This window comes from Leuresthes tenuis, unplaced genomic scaffold (genome assembly GCF_036924035.1).
Source record: "Leuresthes tenuis unplaced genomic scaffold, fLeuTen1.0.hap1 SCAF_17, whole genome shotgun sequence".
Lineage (NCBI taxonomy): Eukaryota > Metazoa > Chordata > Actinopteri > Atheriniformes > Atherinopsidae > Leuresthes > Leuresthes tenuis.
In genome coordinates, this window is record NW_027325371.1 from 10,635,916 (window position 1) to 10,655,817 (window position 19,902).

General features: G+C 41.6%; 1 protein-coding gene across 1 annotated transcript in view; it reads left to right on the forward strand.

Moving 5' to 3' along the window:
- adgrl1a (adhesion G protein-coupled receptor L1a) overlaps positions 1–19,902 on the forward strand; it is an 86,901-nt gene that overhangs the window by 56,725 nt on the left and 10,274 nt on the right. Inside the window, exons 5-15 of the mRNA XM_072369483.1 lie at positions 11,065–11,272; positions 11,430–11,694; positions 12,116–12,443; positions 13,528–13,821; positions 15,094–15,197; positions 15,984–16,169; positions 16,259–16,297; positions 17,960–18,140; positions 18,306–18,428; positions 19,323–19,531; positions 19,643–19,816. Coding sequence (XP_072225584.1) covers positions 11,065–11,272; positions 11,430–11,694; positions 12,116–12,443; positions 13,528–13,821; positions 15,094–15,197; positions 15,984–16,169; positions 16,259–16,297; positions 17,960–18,140; positions 18,306–18,428; positions 19,323–19,531; positions 19,643–19,816 — 2,111 coding nt within the window. The remainder of the gene's footprint in view (positions 1–11,064; positions 11,273–11,429; positions 11,695–12,115; positions 12,444–13,527; positions 13,822–15,093; positions 15,198–15,983; positions 16,170–16,258; positions 16,298–17,959; positions 18,141–18,305; positions 18,429–19,322; positions 19,532–19,642; positions 19,817–19,902) is intronic.

A 19,902-nucleotide genomic window follows, 5' to 3' on the forward strand; every position in this document is an offset into this window, starting at 1 on the left:
AAACGGCAAGGTGACAGTAACAGCCAAGCTGACACACGCATACATAACTCTGTGGGCTGAGCTCAAACAAGAGTCCGGAACATGTGTGTGTGTGCTGCTATGTGTGGGATTGCCTTGGTAAAAATACAACATCTGCCAACAAGTCCAATCATATCTCATCGAGCTAAAAAGACCCTCAGGGGCCTCCCTGCCATGTAGCGTTGTTTTTGCCATTTGGAACAGAGCAAGAGAAAATGGCTCAGCTGAACTCTCATTTCACACTGTCACAGACTGCTGTAGTCTGCCGGATTCCATTAAGACATCACAAATCCGTGAGTACAACTGCAACATGTGTTAGACGCAGTGGAACCCCCGCACTGCAGTCTTAACACAGACGATCGCCGATCGAAGTAAATCGAGTCTACAAGAGAGCTCTACCTGTCCCCCCTCTTTCAGAATCTGCGCTAAATCAGTATCGATTCGTATTTCCCACTTTTGAGGCCACCCTTTCTAGCCATTTCAGAGGCCATTATGTCTACTGTTTCATCAACGAGACTTATCTTATTAATATGTACATTGTATATTTCCGTAATCGCTGTACAGTAGTGATTCTTCAAAGCTTAACTGCATATTCTGCTGTTGTTTCATTCAAATTTTGCTACTCTGCCACTGTTTCACTTTTTGAAATTGATTCTTCTCTACAAATGTATTCAGCAATGCCTATTCATTACAAGACATTGCTTTTTGGGCACAGAGCTGCTGGAAATGATAGTTGACTTGTCTGGAAGAGTTTGTCAGTAGCAGGAATAATAGCATGACAAGTTTTCAGGGGAGGAGAGGAAACACTTTGATATAGCTGGAAATGAAATTCTATTAATATGTATAGGGACATCATTAGACATGGGGCTCATAAATGTTTGGTGAGTGAGTAGCAGGAGGCTTTGCTCAGGCCTTGGAAAGGAATGACTCTTTTTCGTGAAAAATGGAAAGTGTCACAGGGAAAAAATGGAGGGGAGACGGCAGGAGAAGCTGGAGAGGACACACGATCTCTCAGAGACTGAGAATGCAAAGTTGTTCTACAATGCTCATGCAATATGTGTGTGTATTTGACAGTGTGTGTTTGTAGCTGTACTCATTAGTGTGGGTGTAATTGATAGGGTTGTAGAGAGCGCTGAGCAGAGTGATTAACGGGAAAGAGGGCAGTGGCTTATTTCTCAATAGAACCCTGAAAAAAAATGCTGAATGAATCAGACAAACAACCAAGGTGGCCTTAATCTAACCTTCAGCTCACTACAAGGACAGTTTGATGAGTTTCTCTCTTTTCTTTCTGTTTGTTTGTGTTGTGTTTATGTGTGTGATTGTAGGAATGAGTGATGACATTGTGTGTATTTGTGCTTTGTACTTTATTTTTCAGGACAGCCCACAATAGAAGAAATGGAGTCAACAGAAGTCTTCCATCTCCCTTATTTTCTATTCTTTCTCTCCGCAGCAATGAAGAAGTTTTATTCCCCTTTCTGTCTCTGTCCACATGCCTCTGCTGTGCATCACACACCATTTCCCCCATATTTAGAGAAACATATTTAGTTGAGCATTTATAGAATTGCTTTTTTTTTCTCCAAAGACTCTTGCTTCATATTTACGTGAACGCTGCAGTCAGCAGTTTACTTAAACATATAGAGAAGATTTATGTGCAGGGGCTTTGCCTCTGCTGAATTCTGGTGTCCCATGCACCCTCCCTGCAGCTGTTTCAGTGAGGATAAAAGCTCTGTATGCTCTGTGGTCAGTCTCTTCCTCCAGTAACCTTGGAGTTAATGATTGCACTCACTGTTGGTGGCAGGAACACAACGCTCTTTTCCAACTGCCTCAGCTTCACAGTACTTGCACTCATGTTTTCCCATGCTTACCCCTCTAGGCTGATAATGGCTCCCATTCCCCCAGTCTACATGGTGTGTGTTTGTCCAGTTTGATCTTGGCATAAGATGACAGATGATCTGCGTGGCTGCTGATACTGATCCTGCCTATGCCAAGGTTTGAGGCCATACCCCAACAGATCAGGCCACTGCTGTTAGCAATCTTTTTTTCCTTTTTGTTTTGCTTGCCGTTTGTCTCTGTACATCTCTCTTTTCCACTCTCTCATACTTTTTTTCGGTCCCAATGAACAACCCTGAAAGTTGTTGTGACAATTTCACATGGCTCCCCAGAAATATCAGGCGTCCCACAACACATGATCACGCTCGCAGTGGGGATCCACCAGCCATGTGCATTTTGACAGGTCTCTTCATAAGAGATATGGACACCCACTCTCACACCAGTTGTATCTCAATAATACAGAGGACAGGGAAGTGCCACTGCTGTAATGTGAAAGGTGGAGCTAAGATCCTTACTTTTGCATCCTTTAGTCTCCAGATGCTCAAAGATCTCCCTGGATGCTGTGACACAAGCAAGTTTCAAACATGATCATGGCTTTCCAGAAAGCCAAGCCTCACCTGATCATGAAAGCTGAGGCCTTACTGTGATTCAGCCCACCAACCTATTGATTTGTGTGTAATGAGCCTGCTGTAAACATTTCTCTCATTGTCTTTTGTCTTTACCCTCTTTTTTTTCCATCCCCACCCCCTGACTGTGTCTCCTGGTCTCTTTGTTTCTGAGGTGTTCCACTCTGTCAAGCCCTCCCTTTCCCCTGTTGTTTGTTCTGTTTTTCTTTGATGAGCCGGTCTCAGCAAGGCAAGCCAGCAGCTTCCCATTGATTGGATGGTCGATGGGTTGAGTGTTTTTGCTGGATTCTATAGCAGGCATCCTGACTCTGTAAATTGAGCAAAGCCAAAAGAACAGCTTTTTCTGGATGAAGAGACTGCTCTAATGTCAATGCAGGCTATGCATGGAGAGGGAAGAAGCAAGAAGGCTTCAAATATATTTTACAAGACAGCTGATCATACCTAGATATTCATCACCACCCTTCCATCTATCATTACTCTTTCTCAACCTTTCTCACTCTTTGTTTTCGTCCACAGCTGAAGAAAAAACACAGTTTGAAGCTCTTTCTTGGTTTCTCTTTCCACCAGGTTCCTGGAGCTGCACATTGGGTATAAGGGGAAACTACTACGATAAGATGTGTGAAGATGGGGTCAAGAGTGTGTGGTTTGGGGTGGATTGTGTTGTTGGGGCATTATTGATGAATCTGAAATTAAATGAAAATACATTTAAACCCAGGTTAGGCCATTTTCCCCTTCTCATTTTCCATTCGAGCCATCCTTTCTCTAAGTAGCCAACCATAACAGACAGATAACTTGCTTTAAACAAGAGAGAGAAAGAGAAAGGACAGCGTTTTATTTAATCTCAATTTTCTCTTTTTTCCTGCACCTGTTTTTCCTTTCATTCTTTTTACTTTCCCTATCTCCTTCTTACTGTCCTCCTCTTTTATCTTTCTATCTCCTTCTTTCTCCTTCTTCCGATGCTTGAATAGAAGTGGATCAAAAAGGTAAAGACCACAATGAACATAACAACCACAGCTCGCCCCTTCCTCCCTCTTCCTCTTCCTTTACCTCCTCCCTCCCCCCCATATTCCCTCCTAACCCAGCACCCTGTGTAGTGGTCATGTTTGATGTTGATCTCCCTCCCTTTTCTTTCTCGATCTCTAATCGCCTCCTCTTCCCTTCTCTTTCTACCGATCTTTGACGTGTAACCAAAACTCTAAAATCCCTCTAGATTTCCTCCTTGGTTCTGATGACATCAAGCCTGACCTGCACACACACACACACGCACACACACTGTTACACAGACATACACAAAAAAAAGCATTATTGAAGTTTAGTCCAGTTTCTATGAGAGATAAACGAAAAAATTAACTTCATTCCTTTCATATTAAAAAAGAGACACATTCCAGCCTTACTCAACATACATTCATATCATTTCATGGATGGCCTTTCTTTCCGCTTCTCCTCCTTCCCTTTCAAAAAATAGTTTTCCTCTTGACACTGTTGCCAAACGCTCTTTACAATTGCCATTTCTTGTTATTCAGATTTCATATTCATATTCTTTAAGTACTGTTCCATTCATTTCACTATTCTGATTTATCTGTCCCTGCAGATCCAACAAAAAAAGTTATCTCCCGTTACATTATTCATCTTCTCTTTTTCTCAGTACTACATCTCTTTCCTTCTTTTTTTAATTTCTCAGGATCAATTCGAAGTTTGTTATTGTAATCTTAAAGCAAAAGTATTGTGTAAAGCTATCACAGTAACGGAGCAAAGCTGCTTTCAGATCACTTACGATGTCCCATTTCCAGGTACTTCAGTGTCCTTCGCTCATTGTGTCCGTCTTCATTTTCTTCAATTATTAACACTTCCATTTTACTCCTTCTCTCTCACTTTTCCCCTACTTACTGCTTATTTTTTATTCTATGTTTGTCATCTTCCCTTTCTCTTGTTCCCTGTCTCCTGACTTTCATTGATTGATTTATCTCTCAGATCACATCAGGCCATCACAAGAAGCCCCAGGCTCTACTGAGCAAATCTCACACTTCTCTTCCTCCAACTCTCTCTCAATTCCATACCTTGACCACCTCTCTACTTTCTTTATTGTAAATGTATAGCAAATATGTCCTTAGTCCCCCACATGCCAAAGACGTTGTCTACATCACTCCATCCCTTATGGTTCATCTTGTGTTCAAGCAGAAAGTCAGGGATGGAGGAGGGAGGTGTATCCTCTACAGGGAGCCCTTCAGCTTCTTGAAATGGCTTCTCTGATGCTGCCTGGGCCTTGCCACAAGCACTTTTAAAGAGCCTCAATCAGCATGGCCAGGCACCTCAATCACAAGATTCTTAAAGAGCAAAGCTATACTTGACCTGATTCAAGGTCAGAACAAGAGTAGTTACCATCATTTCCAGCTCTCCAATGAGACGTAACTTCCTTCTCAGGTCCCCATCCTCCTCAACCTTCTCTGAACACCTTACTCACATCTGTTTCACTCATTTCCCTCCCCGGCACCATGGCTAAATGTACATCTTGAAGGACTGAACTCTTACTGAGGTTGCCTTTTACTGATTTATTGACCCCTTTGTCTGTTGATGTGTTGGTGGCTTTCATGGACATGGATCATTGTCTCACATTCTCCTCCCACCGCAAGTGCTCGTTTTAGCTCACTCTCTCTCCCAGTTATGGAATAAAAAGCTACAAACCCTACTCCTCCTCCCTCCACCTCACCCACCTTATTAAATTTATTCACTATGCTTCCTCCCACTAACATTAAAGTAAGAACCCCTAACCCTCGTCTGCACTCCTGCCCCATGTCCACCTTAATACATTCATCCACTGTTGATAAAAATGTTTCTTCTGTCTGTTTATGGCTGAATTAATATTCCAGATTTTTGGTATGCCTATGTCTGTCAAATTAATTCTCACTAATTGATAAGCACGCTGAAAGATAGGTTTTGGGAAGATGCACATCATGTGGTGATGATATACAGTTCGAAAAATTTCCAATGCTCTGTCATCCTACCTGTCTATTTTAAGGCTGTTTTGCCATCAGCTGCGTCTCCTATCCCATCTTTTCCTCTGTCCCTTTTCTCACTCTTTTTGCTGGCAGTCTGGCAGTGTTTAGTGGCCACATCCTCCCAGTATTTCCTTTATCAAGGCCGACAGACAACAACAAATGTTTTTCTTTCTTCCAGTTTGTTTACATTTAAATGAGAAGAGGCAAAAAAAGAAACCATTATTAGACAACTCTGCACAATCCCAGCATTACCATGGAGGGTGGGATCAGGAAAAATACAGGGACATAACCATACCGTGTACTGTATAAGCGACACTCTATAAGTCATTTGAAAAAGTGAGAGGGAATAAGTGAAAACCTTAAGCATTGTGTGACAGAAAAATACAAAGAATGGCTGTGAATGGTAAAAGAGAGAAAAAGCAGTTGCTATAGAGACGATGAGTCAGTCAGCATCCCCTCATTAGGAATGACCCACCACACACAAGCACAGTCACATGACCAAGGCAGCGCAGACACCTTTTTAAGCAGCACAAGGAGATAGGGAAGAGTGCAAGGATTGACTGTATGTAGAAGTCACTGCAATGTTAAAGTCAAAGAACAGAGATGTGACTGAGTGAAGCAGGTGGTTATGAATATAAAACACAGCAGCTGGTTCCAGGAGCATTGTGTTTAGACAGTATCTGTGGGAGATGTGAATGGGAGGGATTAGAGACACTCAGGGCGGTGCTGAGATCGGCAACTGTTACAGCCATGCTGTTACCTCACCTCTCAAGCATTAGTCCGTCAGTACAGTGTAGGCTCCTGTTTCACATACTGTATGCTTTCTGTAGCCTCTGCAACCATGTCCTGATCAACTTCCCTGTCACTCAGTGTCAGCTTCACACCGATGTAGATAAAACTTTGATTTGAATGGTTGCTATCTCTTGCTGTTGTCTGCTTTTGGTCTCAGTGAAAGGTATTATCTGGGGTGAATGTTTGGGTTGATAAAGATGTCACATTGGTACTTGCCTCTTCCACCATCTGAACAGTGTGCACCTGCATGCCTTGTCTAAAAATGTTTGTCCTACGTGTGTATGTTTGTGTGTGGCTGTTAGTGTTGTATTGTGTTTTTACTCCCAAGACCTGACCAAATATAGTCTAAAAGGAAGCGGAAACACAATGGGAGCTCCTCCCTTCTCTTTCCTTCTTTCTATCACTACTTGTCACTCCTCAGCAAATTAACTCACTCCTAATTCTGATTTCACAGGAAATAACCTATTTGCTCTTTCTTACTTCACTCCTCTTTCTCCTCTTGTTCGCACACAACAGAACACGTTCACGTCCCTTTCACACTTTCTTCTCTATTTCTGCTTCTCTATTTCTGCCAACATGCATGCCACACACACACACACAAATGCACACTCACATATGTACACAGTAAAATACACCTACACAAACTAATCTGTGAAAAACTACACCAACATAACATTGGGAGATTCCCGAAGCACCAAGGCACATATATTTCCCCCTAACACCCATTAACTGTCTAGAATGGATAGAGGTTAGAATGCCATGCTCTATTCTGCCCCCTGCTGAATGTTTTCTGCACCTGCCAATAACAGGTGGGGGATTCAATTAGAGCAGCATGCTCTCAGCAGTCAGTTCTGTGAGCCCAACATGACTGTGGACTGGACTGGGCAAAGATGTGGCCAGCAAAACCCTCAGACCCTTGTTGGTACCAAAAAAACACAAAACAACAAACAAACAAAAAGAAAACCCAAAAAAATGCAGAAACACCACGTAGGACTTCAACAACCATTGGCAGGCAGTGTTTAGATAATCAAAGTGGAGCACTAACCGTCATCATGATGCTGTCACATCAAACATAAAAACAGCCTGATTTGCAGACAGCAACCAAAATGAAAAGTCTAAATTTATCCCAAAGCTGTCAGCATTCACGTTTACCAGTCGATAACAAATTGGTGCTCGGCACGAATTGGGAGGTTTTTGCTGTTATTTTCAAGAAAGTTCTGGAGCTTTCATCACTTTATACTGCAGCCTCATATTGACAAGTAACAGCTGACCTGAGCCTGGGAAAGGGATTATAGAGATAAATAGTCAATTATTACAGCGGTATTTCTCAGTATGTGTGGCAGTAATTGGCAGGCTAGAGTATGATAGCCACAGCCTGGGTTTTAATCCCTGATAAGGTAAGTTTCATTAGCCATCTGGCTAGTTTAGGGTAAAAAAAATTGTTGTGTCTGTGCTGCTCGGTAACTTTGCTGCAATGGTTATGACTCCAAGATTTCTGTCCGCACCCAAACAGGAATTAATCAATTAATCTATCTATCTCATGTAATCCATGATGGCTCTACTACAGCTAACCTGCTCTAGCCAGACTAGGATAATGCCTAATCTCAAGACTTATGCCTAATGCTTAATGCCTAATGCCTAATACCTCATTCATACTGTGGTCATAATAGCCTCTTGTACTACAGACTCTACAGCTAGGGCTTGGCAGCTTCGGCTTCCCGCTGCTACACCCTTCACAGTTACAAGAGAGAGAGGCCAAGTAAAGAAAAGACAGAAAGAGCTGATAAACAGGAAAGGAGCCGAGAAAGCTGCGGAGCGCAGGTCGTACTTAATGAAGCCCCTTAGGCAAGCTTTGCAGGGTGTGAAGCGTGGCCACTGTTTCTGTTTGGCATGTGAGTGTGTGAGTAAGAATCTGAATGTGTGTGTCTCAAGGCCCATGTGTACTGCTTAGTTGCTGTTGATGAGCCCATTTGACACCAGGCCCATAAGACAAGCGATTTATTAGAATAAACCGATGCACATTGATTGTATAGGAGAGGAGGGAAGACAGGCAGGATCATGGAAGAAGAAGTCAGAGGATGGCAGTTAGTCTCTGACTCGAGTGTTACTGATGAGTCTAAAAGAATACGGACTGCTGCCAATTTACAAGATGACTGAAAGGTTTGACATAAAAATTAACTGAATCACAAAAATATTTGTTTTAGGAAGTCGAGTCGAGCACAATTTCTTTAGAGTATATTGTATTGCAGATGATATCAACCATTATAAAACCATAAAATATTGTTTTTTTTCATGTCTGTATTTTAGCTATATGTTATGTCCAGTCAAACTTGACATGACATCATCACTTTAGCCATCCTCCATTCATGCTGTAGTCCCAAACTTTTATTACTGTCCCATCAGTGGCCTTAATCTGAACTCTGTGTATGACAAGTGCTACTACTAATGTGGGTATGTGGGCACAAATTCTATTCCATTCAATACAAAAAATGTGTTCATGCAATATAAAACAAAAACTGCAGTTTTGGTTTAACAAACAAAGGTCAGTCTGTACCTTCAACGAATATAACGTCATACATTCAAGTTAACAGCATAAATCCATTAATGTCACATTAAGTTTTGAATTTTGTGACATTCTTTGTAATCAAATTCAGCCATTTCCATCAGCCTCAGGTTAAATGGAACCACACTGCAGATGTTGGTTTTCTCTTATACAGATAAAAAAGCTTGCCCTCATTTAATCGTGGTTTTGCTGTATGATTTTTTTTCAATGTCATATGTTTTATTAGATAAGTGACTACAAGTGTCACAGTTTCATTAACCATCGCAGATTTACTCTGCCCACTACTGTACTCTGATATGTATCAATTTAGCTGTATTGTTGAAACAGTGATGAATGCTTGCATACAAAGTACTGAGGGTTATCCATCATGTGTCAGTACATAATAAGCTTGCATGTTTGCTTTTCTTTGTCCTTTATTTTACCTTGAGGCACAGTGGTTCTGGTTTTGTTTATGGGTCACCTACATGGAAAGCCTTTCTGCATGCTGTTTATTTAGCTATTTACAGTACCATTGTACTTTTAAAGGAGTGTCCTACTTGTGTTGGCTGTTTTATGTGGATGTTCTACTCATAGCCTTCTGATTTAAAAAAAAAATGTCCTTTACTGCTTTTGTTTTAAATATTTAACATTATTTTGCATATTTCAGCTTCCCACAGTCATATTTGCAAAGCAAACACTTCAGGCGTCAATGCGTTCAAGCAAACATTTTGCTTCGACAGTGGAGCATGACAAGCCTCCTCCTAGTGAAGAGTCTGTATTCACTGTTTGTTTGTGCCTGAGTGATTAGATTCCTGTTTGGCTGCCAGTCTCAATCCCTGCTGGACCCCTCAGACAGAACAGGCTGATTCCTTAGAGGCCCAGCAGCACAGATCACCAACCACTATCAGCGCTAGCATAACAGAAAGCAAAAAAGAAAAAGCTGGATTTCCGCAGGTCTGAATTTACTCCTCCATCTCTCTTTTGGGATTCACCTCCTCTACGAGATTTCATGCAATATTCAAGACAGTTTGAGCTCAGACTGATCCATCACTCAAACAGTAGCTTTGTGACAGGGTATGTATGCCTGGATGGTTGTGTACTGTCCTTATGTGAATGTCAACAGTCTGTGTCTGTATGTGAATCGATGTGTACTGTCTGTGTCCAAATGTCTCTGCAGCGTCTAATTAGTTTAAAAATGCATTCAGACGTGAGGTGGCCAGCAGGTGTCTGGTTCAGTCTCAACCCCAAACTGAAGAGTCACGTAAATTAACTTGCACTAAGCTGTTTTATTCAGTAGTGCTTCCAATTCTCTTACTCTCTAGCACCTGATCTTTATCGCTAGGGCGTCTGTGATGTCAGACTGGTGAGGATACCCGCAACTTTCCTCATACATTACCTAACATGGCTGTTTGTCCCGTGGCAGTCTCCCTATCATGTGGGGACAAAAAGCATCAGACAGCCAATTTACACCAGTCCCTTGTGTATGACTGCCACCCAGCTAAAATAGAGGCCCTGTGGGTGTGTGTATGTGTATGGATTGTGTGTTAGGGTTTCCACTTGTTTATGTGTGTTCATATGTGTCTGTGTGGAATAAGGAGTGTCGTCTGTCTCTATATTTGTGCGTGTGGAGATGAATGTCAGTTGCAGAGGAAAGGCAAGTCCAGCCAACCCTGCATCTTTACCCCAGAATGCTTTTTTCTTTGAGGCATTACTCTTGACTGAGAACCGAATTTAAGTCCTAATAAAACAAGCTCCAAAATTACTGTTTTACCACCCAGTGCCAGAGCAAAGAGGCAGAGGCCTTTGAAAAAGAAAATGCACAATCAAATAAAAAGTAGGCCAAGATAAATTAGATTAGCGACTACATCTAAGCCGTGGCGGCAGCCAGAAATCTCCCATTTATCATATTCAAACGTTTTCCGAACACAATGCTCAAGTTCTACAAATTAGCTTTTATATGTTCCTTCATTTTAAATCTGATAATGTACCTCACCTCACTCCCATTTCCCCCTTACTCCCAATCTTGTATACTGTCTCCTTTTCATTTCTAAACTGACTTTTATCTACTCAGATCTTTCTTCAGCCCTCACCATGTTTCTTTCTCCTGTTCTATATGCTATGGTCTTTGACTTTTTCCCATTTCCTCTCTCTTCCTTCCCTGCCATCTTCATAGTAAGTCATTTTTGCAATGCATTGTTTTCATGTTTTACCCCCCCCTCTCTCTCTGTCTCACTGCTGCAAAACCTCCTCTCTGCTTCAGTATTTGTGTGCCCGGGGACACTGCTGCGAGTGCAGGTGCCCAGCTCTCAGCAGGAGGCAGAGCACCAGGCAGGGGCATGGTGTAAGGACCCACTGCAGTCTGGGGACCGTCTGTACGTCATGCCCTGGACTCCCTACCGCACTGACATGCTGTATGAGTACGCCTCCTGGGAAGACTTTAAACAGAACAGAGCAACTACCACCTACAAGTGAGTGCGCCTCCAACTGTCCTAGATGATCAAATGGTATCACCTGCTGTATTGATAAACTCAATTTTGATATCGATATGGTAGATGATAGCTGAATGCTAACTGTGTCATGCAGTCATGATTTAATAATTTGTTCATCTTTATTTTTTCTCAACAGGTTGCCTAACAGAGTGGATGGCACAGGGTTTGTTGTGTACGATGGTGCAGTGTTTTACAACAAAGAACGCACACGAAACATAGTCAAGTATGACCTACGCACACGTATCAAGAGCGGTGAAGCCATTGTCACAAATGCCAACTATCATGACACCTCGCCCTATCGCTGGGGAGGGAAGTCGGACATTGACCTGGCTGTGGATGAAAGTGGCCTCTGGGTGATTTATGCCACCGAATCCAACAACGGACGACTGGTGGTCAGCCAGGTGGGAGAGCAGTGGTGCACAGCAGGGGATGAGATATGGATTACATATGCAGGAATAGATTATGTAATAATTTCATCTGACTGTTCATTCAAAAGATCAAATAACTTAATATATTAGAGTACAAAAATGCACTCAGATGAGATGAAGGGATGTTGCTGGCCAAGAAAAAGCAAAATATTAACAAAATCTGAGAAATGTTAGGCCTTATTTGAAATCCCATCATGTTAAAAAAAAAGGGGGTATTTTTAAGCATATTATGCAATTCATCCTCTGTAATATAAAGTCGAATCACTTTACACTGCTCACTCAGAAATCTCATGTGATATGATGTAATCCATCACTGCACAGCTGAACGATTTTTATTTCAGTATCAGAAACATGTTTCTAATAAACACAGTGTCCATTGTGTCATTGTCCACAGGTGAATCCTTATACCCTGCGCTTTGAAGGCACCTGGGAGACCAGTTTCGACAAGAGAATGGCGTCCAATGCCTTCATGGCCTGTGGGGTGCTTTACGCAGTGCGCTCTGTGTACCAGGATGATGACAGCGAGGCAGGTGGTGACCTGGTGATGTATGCCTATAATACCAACCATGCACGTGAGGAACCTGTCAACATCCCTTTCCCCAACCCCTATCAGTACATTTCCTCTGTGGACTACAATCCTCGAGACAACCAGCTTTATGTGTGGAACAATTATAATGTGCTGCGCTACCCGTTGGAGTTTGGACCACCAGACCCCACCACTGGTAAGGAAAGATCCTACTGAAAGCACATGGAAACAAAATATGTTTAGTGAACATACTTTCTGTTTGCACATTTATCTCTTGGAATATTTTGCAATAATAAAGTAAATGAAAGTTTGGATATCTCATTGAAATAATGAATATATAAATATATCTGATAAACCTTTAATGGGTACATTTCTCTTTTGATTATTTGATATGCATTAAAGTTAGAATTATGAAGGAGGATCTTTAGTTTAGTCTGTGATAGAGTTTACTTAATTGTTAAAGCACTATTTTCAGTGATATTGAGAAATGGTAATTTACTTTGCTGTAACACAGAGAACACTTCAGACAATCCATGCAGAATGTGTTCACTTGACATTTGGATGCTTCAGATATCAAATAATTATCTCCAATCATAGTTACCATATAGAGCAGCCTCTTAGGTATGACTACTGTAGTGCTTCATATCAACTTCACTGTGCCATGGATAATATAAAAGTCATTCCGAAATGATAAGGGAAAGGATGAAATGGGAGCGCGGCAGTGCATTTCAGCGGTCCATCAGCGGTTTGGATGTACTGTAAATCTGAGTCGCATAAAGACTTGCATGAAGCTGAGATTAGGCCCCGAGAGAGACAAGGCAGAGACAGACAGGCAGCAGCACTCACAGTGTTGTGTGCTGACTCTGCGTTTGATCTGTTAAGATTTTGTAGTTGTGATGTGTTGCTTTTATCTTTGCAGTACATTTGGTTGTTAGTGATGGTGACTTCTCTGATACATTTGATAAATTATGGATTCATCCCTAACTTGTGATGATCCTTTCTCTCCATCTCCCCCAATCTTTCTCCTCCTCTCTCTAGAGAGTGTGCTTTGAGAGCCTCAGAAAAGTGTTTGTCATCCCAATTATTATGAAACTAACTTTTGAACTCAGCTTCTTAGAGCCATCTTACTTTCACATGTATGTGTCCTTCATTCTCATGATCTCTTTTTTTTTATTTATTTTTTACAATTTGGTTTCTAACAAATCTTTTATCTCCTTTGAAAGTCTCCAAGTTACTATTTTTCTCTCCTTCTGTCTCTTCAAATTACTTTTGGGCTTCAGGCCCTCTGACCACCACCCAAGTAACCACCACTCCTCCAGCAAAGCCATTCACTTCCAGTGCCAGCCCCTCTACTACCCACCCTCTGGCCCCCACCTCTCGCCCAATTGGCTCCATCAACAAGCATCCTGACCTGCGTCCAATCACAGCCACAGTGCCTGTCACCCGCCGGCCTCCCCGCCCTCCTCAAGACCCAGAACAGCAAGTCTGTGAGGCTAGGCTGGTCCGGGGTGTCCAGTGGCCCAGCACCCAGCAAGGAGAAACAGTGGACCGCCCATGTCCCAAAGGATCTTTAGGTGAAAAACTCTGAATGTTAATATCACAAAACAACTGCATTTTTTCTGCTCAAATATCTTCACACTGCATATGCTCCTTGCATGTGGGTATTTGTAATATATCCATGCATGTGCCCAAGTGATCAGTATGTTTGTGCTCTCCTACTTGTTTTTTCCGCTGTTGTCTTCTGTCCCTGTGTTGGTCCCACTAGTGGGCACAGTCTCCGAGGACTCACAGATAAAAGCTCATCCTCCACAAATGAAAGGCTCCTCTCCCACAGAAACAGAGCTAATTGAAAGTGGCAAATAATGAAATGAAAGGCTAAACAACACAGGCTTTACCTCCTTTCATGCTACCTGCCATACTCCTAAACATCCAGCCTTAAAAAAAAGGCTCTCTCTAGTCACAGAAAAAAGACATTTCCTACCATCTTCCTCTCCAATCTTTTTTACTGTTTCTTTATGATGTCTCTGGGTTAAATTAGCAGCTGCCTTAATTGGTTCGTCTTGGCAGAGCTCTCAAGCCTATTCTGTGGTTGACAGAGGAGAATATAAAGAAAAGTGGAGGAGAGAAGAAAAAAATCAGTGGGAGAGTGAAAAAGGGAGATGAAACGTAAAGCCATAACGTCTGTCATCCCTCTATGACTACTCCATTGTCTCTGTCATCTCTGCTCTTCCGATATTCTTTCCCCTCAGTCCTCCGAGGACTCCATCCTCTTTTTTCTGCCTCATCATCGTGACTTGATGTTGGATATTTATGTTAGCAACTTCAGATAGGCTCCTCTCTGGTTTTATCCATGCATGGTGTCCTTTCTCTGAACCCTCATAACTGAACAGAAAAACGCAACTGGAAATGAGGTTCGGCGGAAAGCGCTTCCCTTCAGGTGTTTTTATTTGACAGTGAGGGATCATACCTGATGTCTTATTTCATGTGACTGTGTGCAGAGAATAAATCTTACGTGAAATGTGAGCATACAGTGTCTCCACCATCGTTTCTCTTCCCTCCAGAACTCAATGCCCAACATGTTATTTAACCTTTTTCATTTCCGGCTCATTTGCTCTCAGACTTTTACTCTACTTTCCTCCTCATTTTACCCTTCTTATCTTCAAACACTTTGAGTATTGCATTTTAAAATTCATTTCATTTAATTAATTTCATTTTCTTGGTTCAAACTATCACTCTTTTTATGTTCGGTCCTCTCCTTCACACTTCCCCCCTTAATTGCAGACACCTAATGCTTAATATCTCTTCATTGCCCCTGCCCTGTTTCCTCTTTCTCTGCTTTTCTCCAGGTATTGCTTCATTCCAGTGCTTGGCAGATCAGGTCATGTGGAACCCACGGGGTCCTGACCTGAGTAACTGCACCTCCCCGTGGGTCAACCAGGTGGCCCAGAAGGTGAGACCTGGAGCCTTTTCTCTGCCCTCCTGCCCTGGACAGCATCCCTGTCCACCTCCAATAGGACATTAACATATCTCTTAGGCTGTCGTGATTAAAATATAGACTAATTTCAACTGACCCTCTGTTAGAAGGCATCTGCTCTTGATGTTTAATTAACTCTATCTTTTCACAAATATAGTTAGAATACAGCTTGGCTAAATTATTAGTAAAAATAAGGTCTATGGTCTCACTGCTCACTGCATTAGAATTAATTTTTTTTTGTTTTTTATCACTTAGTTGAAGTGTTTACATTTTTAAACAGCACAACATCAACTTATCCAGATTGTCCATCTAGATTACAGTCTAAGAACATTTTAATCATGTAGCCATGCACACCATTGACCAGTTTTCTTTTTTTAATTGTGTGCATATGCCTGGAAGGTTAAGTAGCATCACCCTGAAAAGCATCATTGATGGAGTCCATTATATGCTCTGCTTTTGGCAAAAATCAATTGCAATGTGTTTGCTAAGGCTACAATTTGCATTCAACAGAGCAAGGGATAATAAAAACTTCATGATGTGTTCTACAAGGTCCTTCTCTGTCCACAACGATGCAAAATGGCCTAATAAAGAAGGCAGTCTTCAACAAACAACATATGAAGTGTTTTTTCATTGTTAACACAACTTATGTGTTTCCTTGTGATGGCAGTGCACATGGGATCACATAGAAGTTGGTTAGTTATTTTTCCTTGTGTTTGAACCCTCATGGAAACAAGCATGTGCATTTATGTGTGTTATGTGTAGATAAAGAGTGGGGAGAATGCTGCCAATATAGCGGGTGAGTTGGTGAACCACACGAGGGGTCGTATCCAAGCTGGAGATGTCAGTTCTTCCGTCCGACTCATTGAGCAGCTGCTGGATATCCTGGATGCTCAGCTTCAGGCCCTGAGGCCCGGAAATAAAGAGTCAGCTGGACGAAACTACAATAAGGTAGAAGGAATTTCTGATGAGTGTATATTTGCCCTTAGTGCACATGCAAGGACCAGTTTAAATTTCCAGTTTTGTTTTCTCCCTTTCAGTTCCAGAAACGAGAGCGGACCTGTCGGGCGTATATCCAGGTAGCTTTTTTCTTTTGTCTGCCTGCTTTTTATTTCTGGGGTGGTACTGCTCTGTGACTTAAAATAACTTATGATTGAACAGACGAGGTTTGTGGATGAGTTTCTTTTAGCTCAGTATTATGATTGATTCTGCCTTTGGATTCATCACCTATAGAACTTGTACCTTGTGCTGAAGGCACCTTGAGCAAGATTTTAAATTATTCCTGTCAGACACCATGTACAGTTTCTAAATGTTCAGTTCAGTGAAAGCTGATATCTAGTTTTTCTATTGCTCATGTTGAACAGTGCATATTCTATATTTTAAATAGTGTTTCAGCTAATGAAAAAGTCATCTGTTGGCAACATAATCACATATTTTTTTCTCACTGTGATAGACCTTACAGAAAATGCATAATATTGGCCTTAGCCTCATTGTGTTGCACATAAGATACAATATCTGTCGCTCTGAGAAAATCTAATTTGACTATAGTATGAAAAGCAACAGTTTGTGTTATGACACCCTCCTGTGCTTTTTCAATATTTGTGCAATATCTGTGGCTCTGAGAGCTCTAATCTAATATCATGAAAAGGCCTTGTGTATAGATCTTTGTAATAACAAAATGTGGCACTCAGCAGCACACAGTGTTTTATGTGTCTTGACCTCTCTGCATCATACTGTAATATGACCCAACATCTTGTGATCTCACTTGGTGCAAGATGAATGCAAAGTCTGCTGTGTAGAATATCACTGGGCCATTATTTTTTGTCGCTTACTAAGCTACCTTGCACATGCTGAAAGGTTTATCCAAGGATAAACTAGATACACCTCCTGTCTTTTTCTTCTGTAGCGCTCAGAGTGCATTCTGATGCTCATTCATTTTCTTAATAGCAATGGTTTTTATTCCGCACAGCAGTCAATCCTTCATTTTGAGAGGCCTGAGCAGGAGAATTACATGATTCATCAAGCAGGCTGCTCCAATAAATTGAATAGCTGATACAACCATCAAAATTGCCATTAAATGAATTGTAAGTGTGAAATAGAATGGTAATATGTCTCATATAGGATAGTAGCATAATAATAAATGCTGTTCAGGATGTTAGTGAGTTTCAAGGAAATTGTAATTATAGTAGACTTTGCACTTTGAATGGCTCATTGAATATGTTTGCATTTTGCAATGCGGTACACAAAATGAATCATTACGAAGACAGTGATGCACAAATCAGGAACTAACTGATAATTAATGATGGTTAATTAGTAGCTAACAGCACTTCCTGAGAACCAAGAACAGGCTGTTTGGAGCAGTGTTAATGAGCCAGTTTCTAATAATTAGTCATCCAGAATTGAGCTTACTCAGGGGGGGATTTTAAATGACACAAAACCAATAGGTAATAATTGTCCCATTATTAAACATGTTGTCTTGTGTTGTATGAATACACTGCACTTTATATTTACATTTTGATCACTTCATGTCCGATCAGCTTAAATTGGAGCAAAATCTTGCAGAATACCTACTCAGAAAGGCTTTTAAAAAGTTATTATTAACTTATATAGTTATTATTATTATTCAGAGCAATTACCTTTATTAAATATTCACATCATAGCTGAAACCACATATGAGCTATTCTTTCACTCGATAGTTCTATTTAAACTAAAATTAATTATTCGTCTTCTGCATGTTGCAGGCTGTGGTGCAGACAGTGGACAACTTACTCCGTCCTGAGGCTCTGGAGTCATGGCAGGATATGAACAGCACAGAGCAGGCTCACACTGCCACCATGCTATTGGATGTCCTGGAAAAAGGAGCTTTTCTGCTGGCTAACAACATGTACGGGAATCGCTTCTCTGACCGAGCCCCCAGCGTTGGTAAGAAAGCAGCATTAAAGCTTTAAATTATGGATGAACTACAGTTTAGGCCTCTGTGAGTAAAACTGTGCTTCCAGATTATAGCTCTTATTTTCTCCTGGGTTTTTTGCACCTTTGACAGCAGAACTCTTTAAATAAATCTGCTTGCTGTGTTTCCACCATCAGATCTTGAGGTGCATGTTGTCAACACAGAGATGGAGCTGCAGGACCTGTCCTTTCCACAGAATTATGCCAGTGACAGCACCATCCAGCTTTCAGCCTCCACTATCAAACAGTACAGCCGCAATGGTCGGGAGCTCTTACCTCTCACTTTCTTACCCATAGGACTGAAAAATTGCTCTGTCGTGTGAAGCCCACTTGCTTATGTTTCCATTTGCATTTTCATGCAAGCTTAAAACAATCTGCATGCAGTTGACTAAGTTATTGGTTCATAATAATAGGCTAATCAGATTAACAAAAGCGCTGAGACAATTTCTTTTCTTGATGGTTTCTTAACAGCAGTCTTAATAGAATAGCTGGAGAGGCGTGTAGATTACAATCGGCCCCAGTCTGACAGAGCAATCTCAGCACTCCCTCTCTTCTCCCTTCCCCATTCCCTCACTTAGACTTTCCACCATCTTATCCCCCTCTCCCATCTCTCTTGTTTCCAGCGCCCCCCTCCCTTCTGTCATCCTCCTTCGCTCCCCTCCTCCTTCCAGGGTCCCTCATCCCTACCCTCTCCTGTTTTCTGCCTGTGCTCGGCTCTGCAGTGAGAACGAGATTAGAATGATTGAAACAAACGCACATGAAATATTCATACGGAATAATAAGAGATCTGTGAATGCTTGAGGGATGAATGTTCCATTGCCCTCCACATTAAATCTCGCTGTCTTCCACCAGTCAAAATGAAACGGTCCTTACCATCATTCTAACCTTCACTAACTCCCTCCCTTTGTCTCCCTTTCACTCACCCTGTCACTCTCTGCTCTCTGTCTTTGCCACTGCTGCTGCTGTTACCATATTATACCCTTATTTCTGTATTTTCCTTCTTCCTTCTCCCCCTTTGCCTTCTCATTTCTAGTTTACTATTATATAATGTTATTATTGTAACATCTGCCTTTTAACACTTTAACCCTTTGTTTTTGATTCTTACTCTTGCTATTGTTTTCACCTAATCTTTCAGTGTTGCTGTTCTCTTTGTAGGACAAGTAAAGGTGGTGTTCATTCTGTATAAAAACTTGGGATCCTTCCTGTCCACTGAGAACGCCACAGTGAAAATGGAAATGGAGGGGCCGAATCTTGAGAAGAAGCGCCTGGCAGTCAACTCCCATGTAATTGCTGCCTCCATCAACAAAGAGTCCAGCAGAGTGTTTCTCACTCAGCCAGTTATCTTCACACTCAAACATCTAGAGGTAGTCTGTTTAAAAATTGTATGACTTTTATTTCTGGCTCATGAACTTCCATCACTATTTTTCTTTATATTTTCTCTGTTTTCTTTTTTTGTTTGTCTGTTTTCGCTGCAGACGGACAATTTTTACACTCCAAACTGTTCCTTTTGGAACTACTCTGAGCGCTCCATGACGGGCCAGTGGTCATCGCAGGGCTGCAGGCTTTTAGATACTAACAGCACACACACCACCTGCTCCTGCAGCCACCTCACCAACTTCGCTGTGCTTATGGCTCACCATGAATCCGATGTAAGTAAACAAGGGCGTGGCAGACACACATTTAAAATGGAAGCTGGGTAATTTATGCAGACATTAATTCATGTGCGCATTAGCGT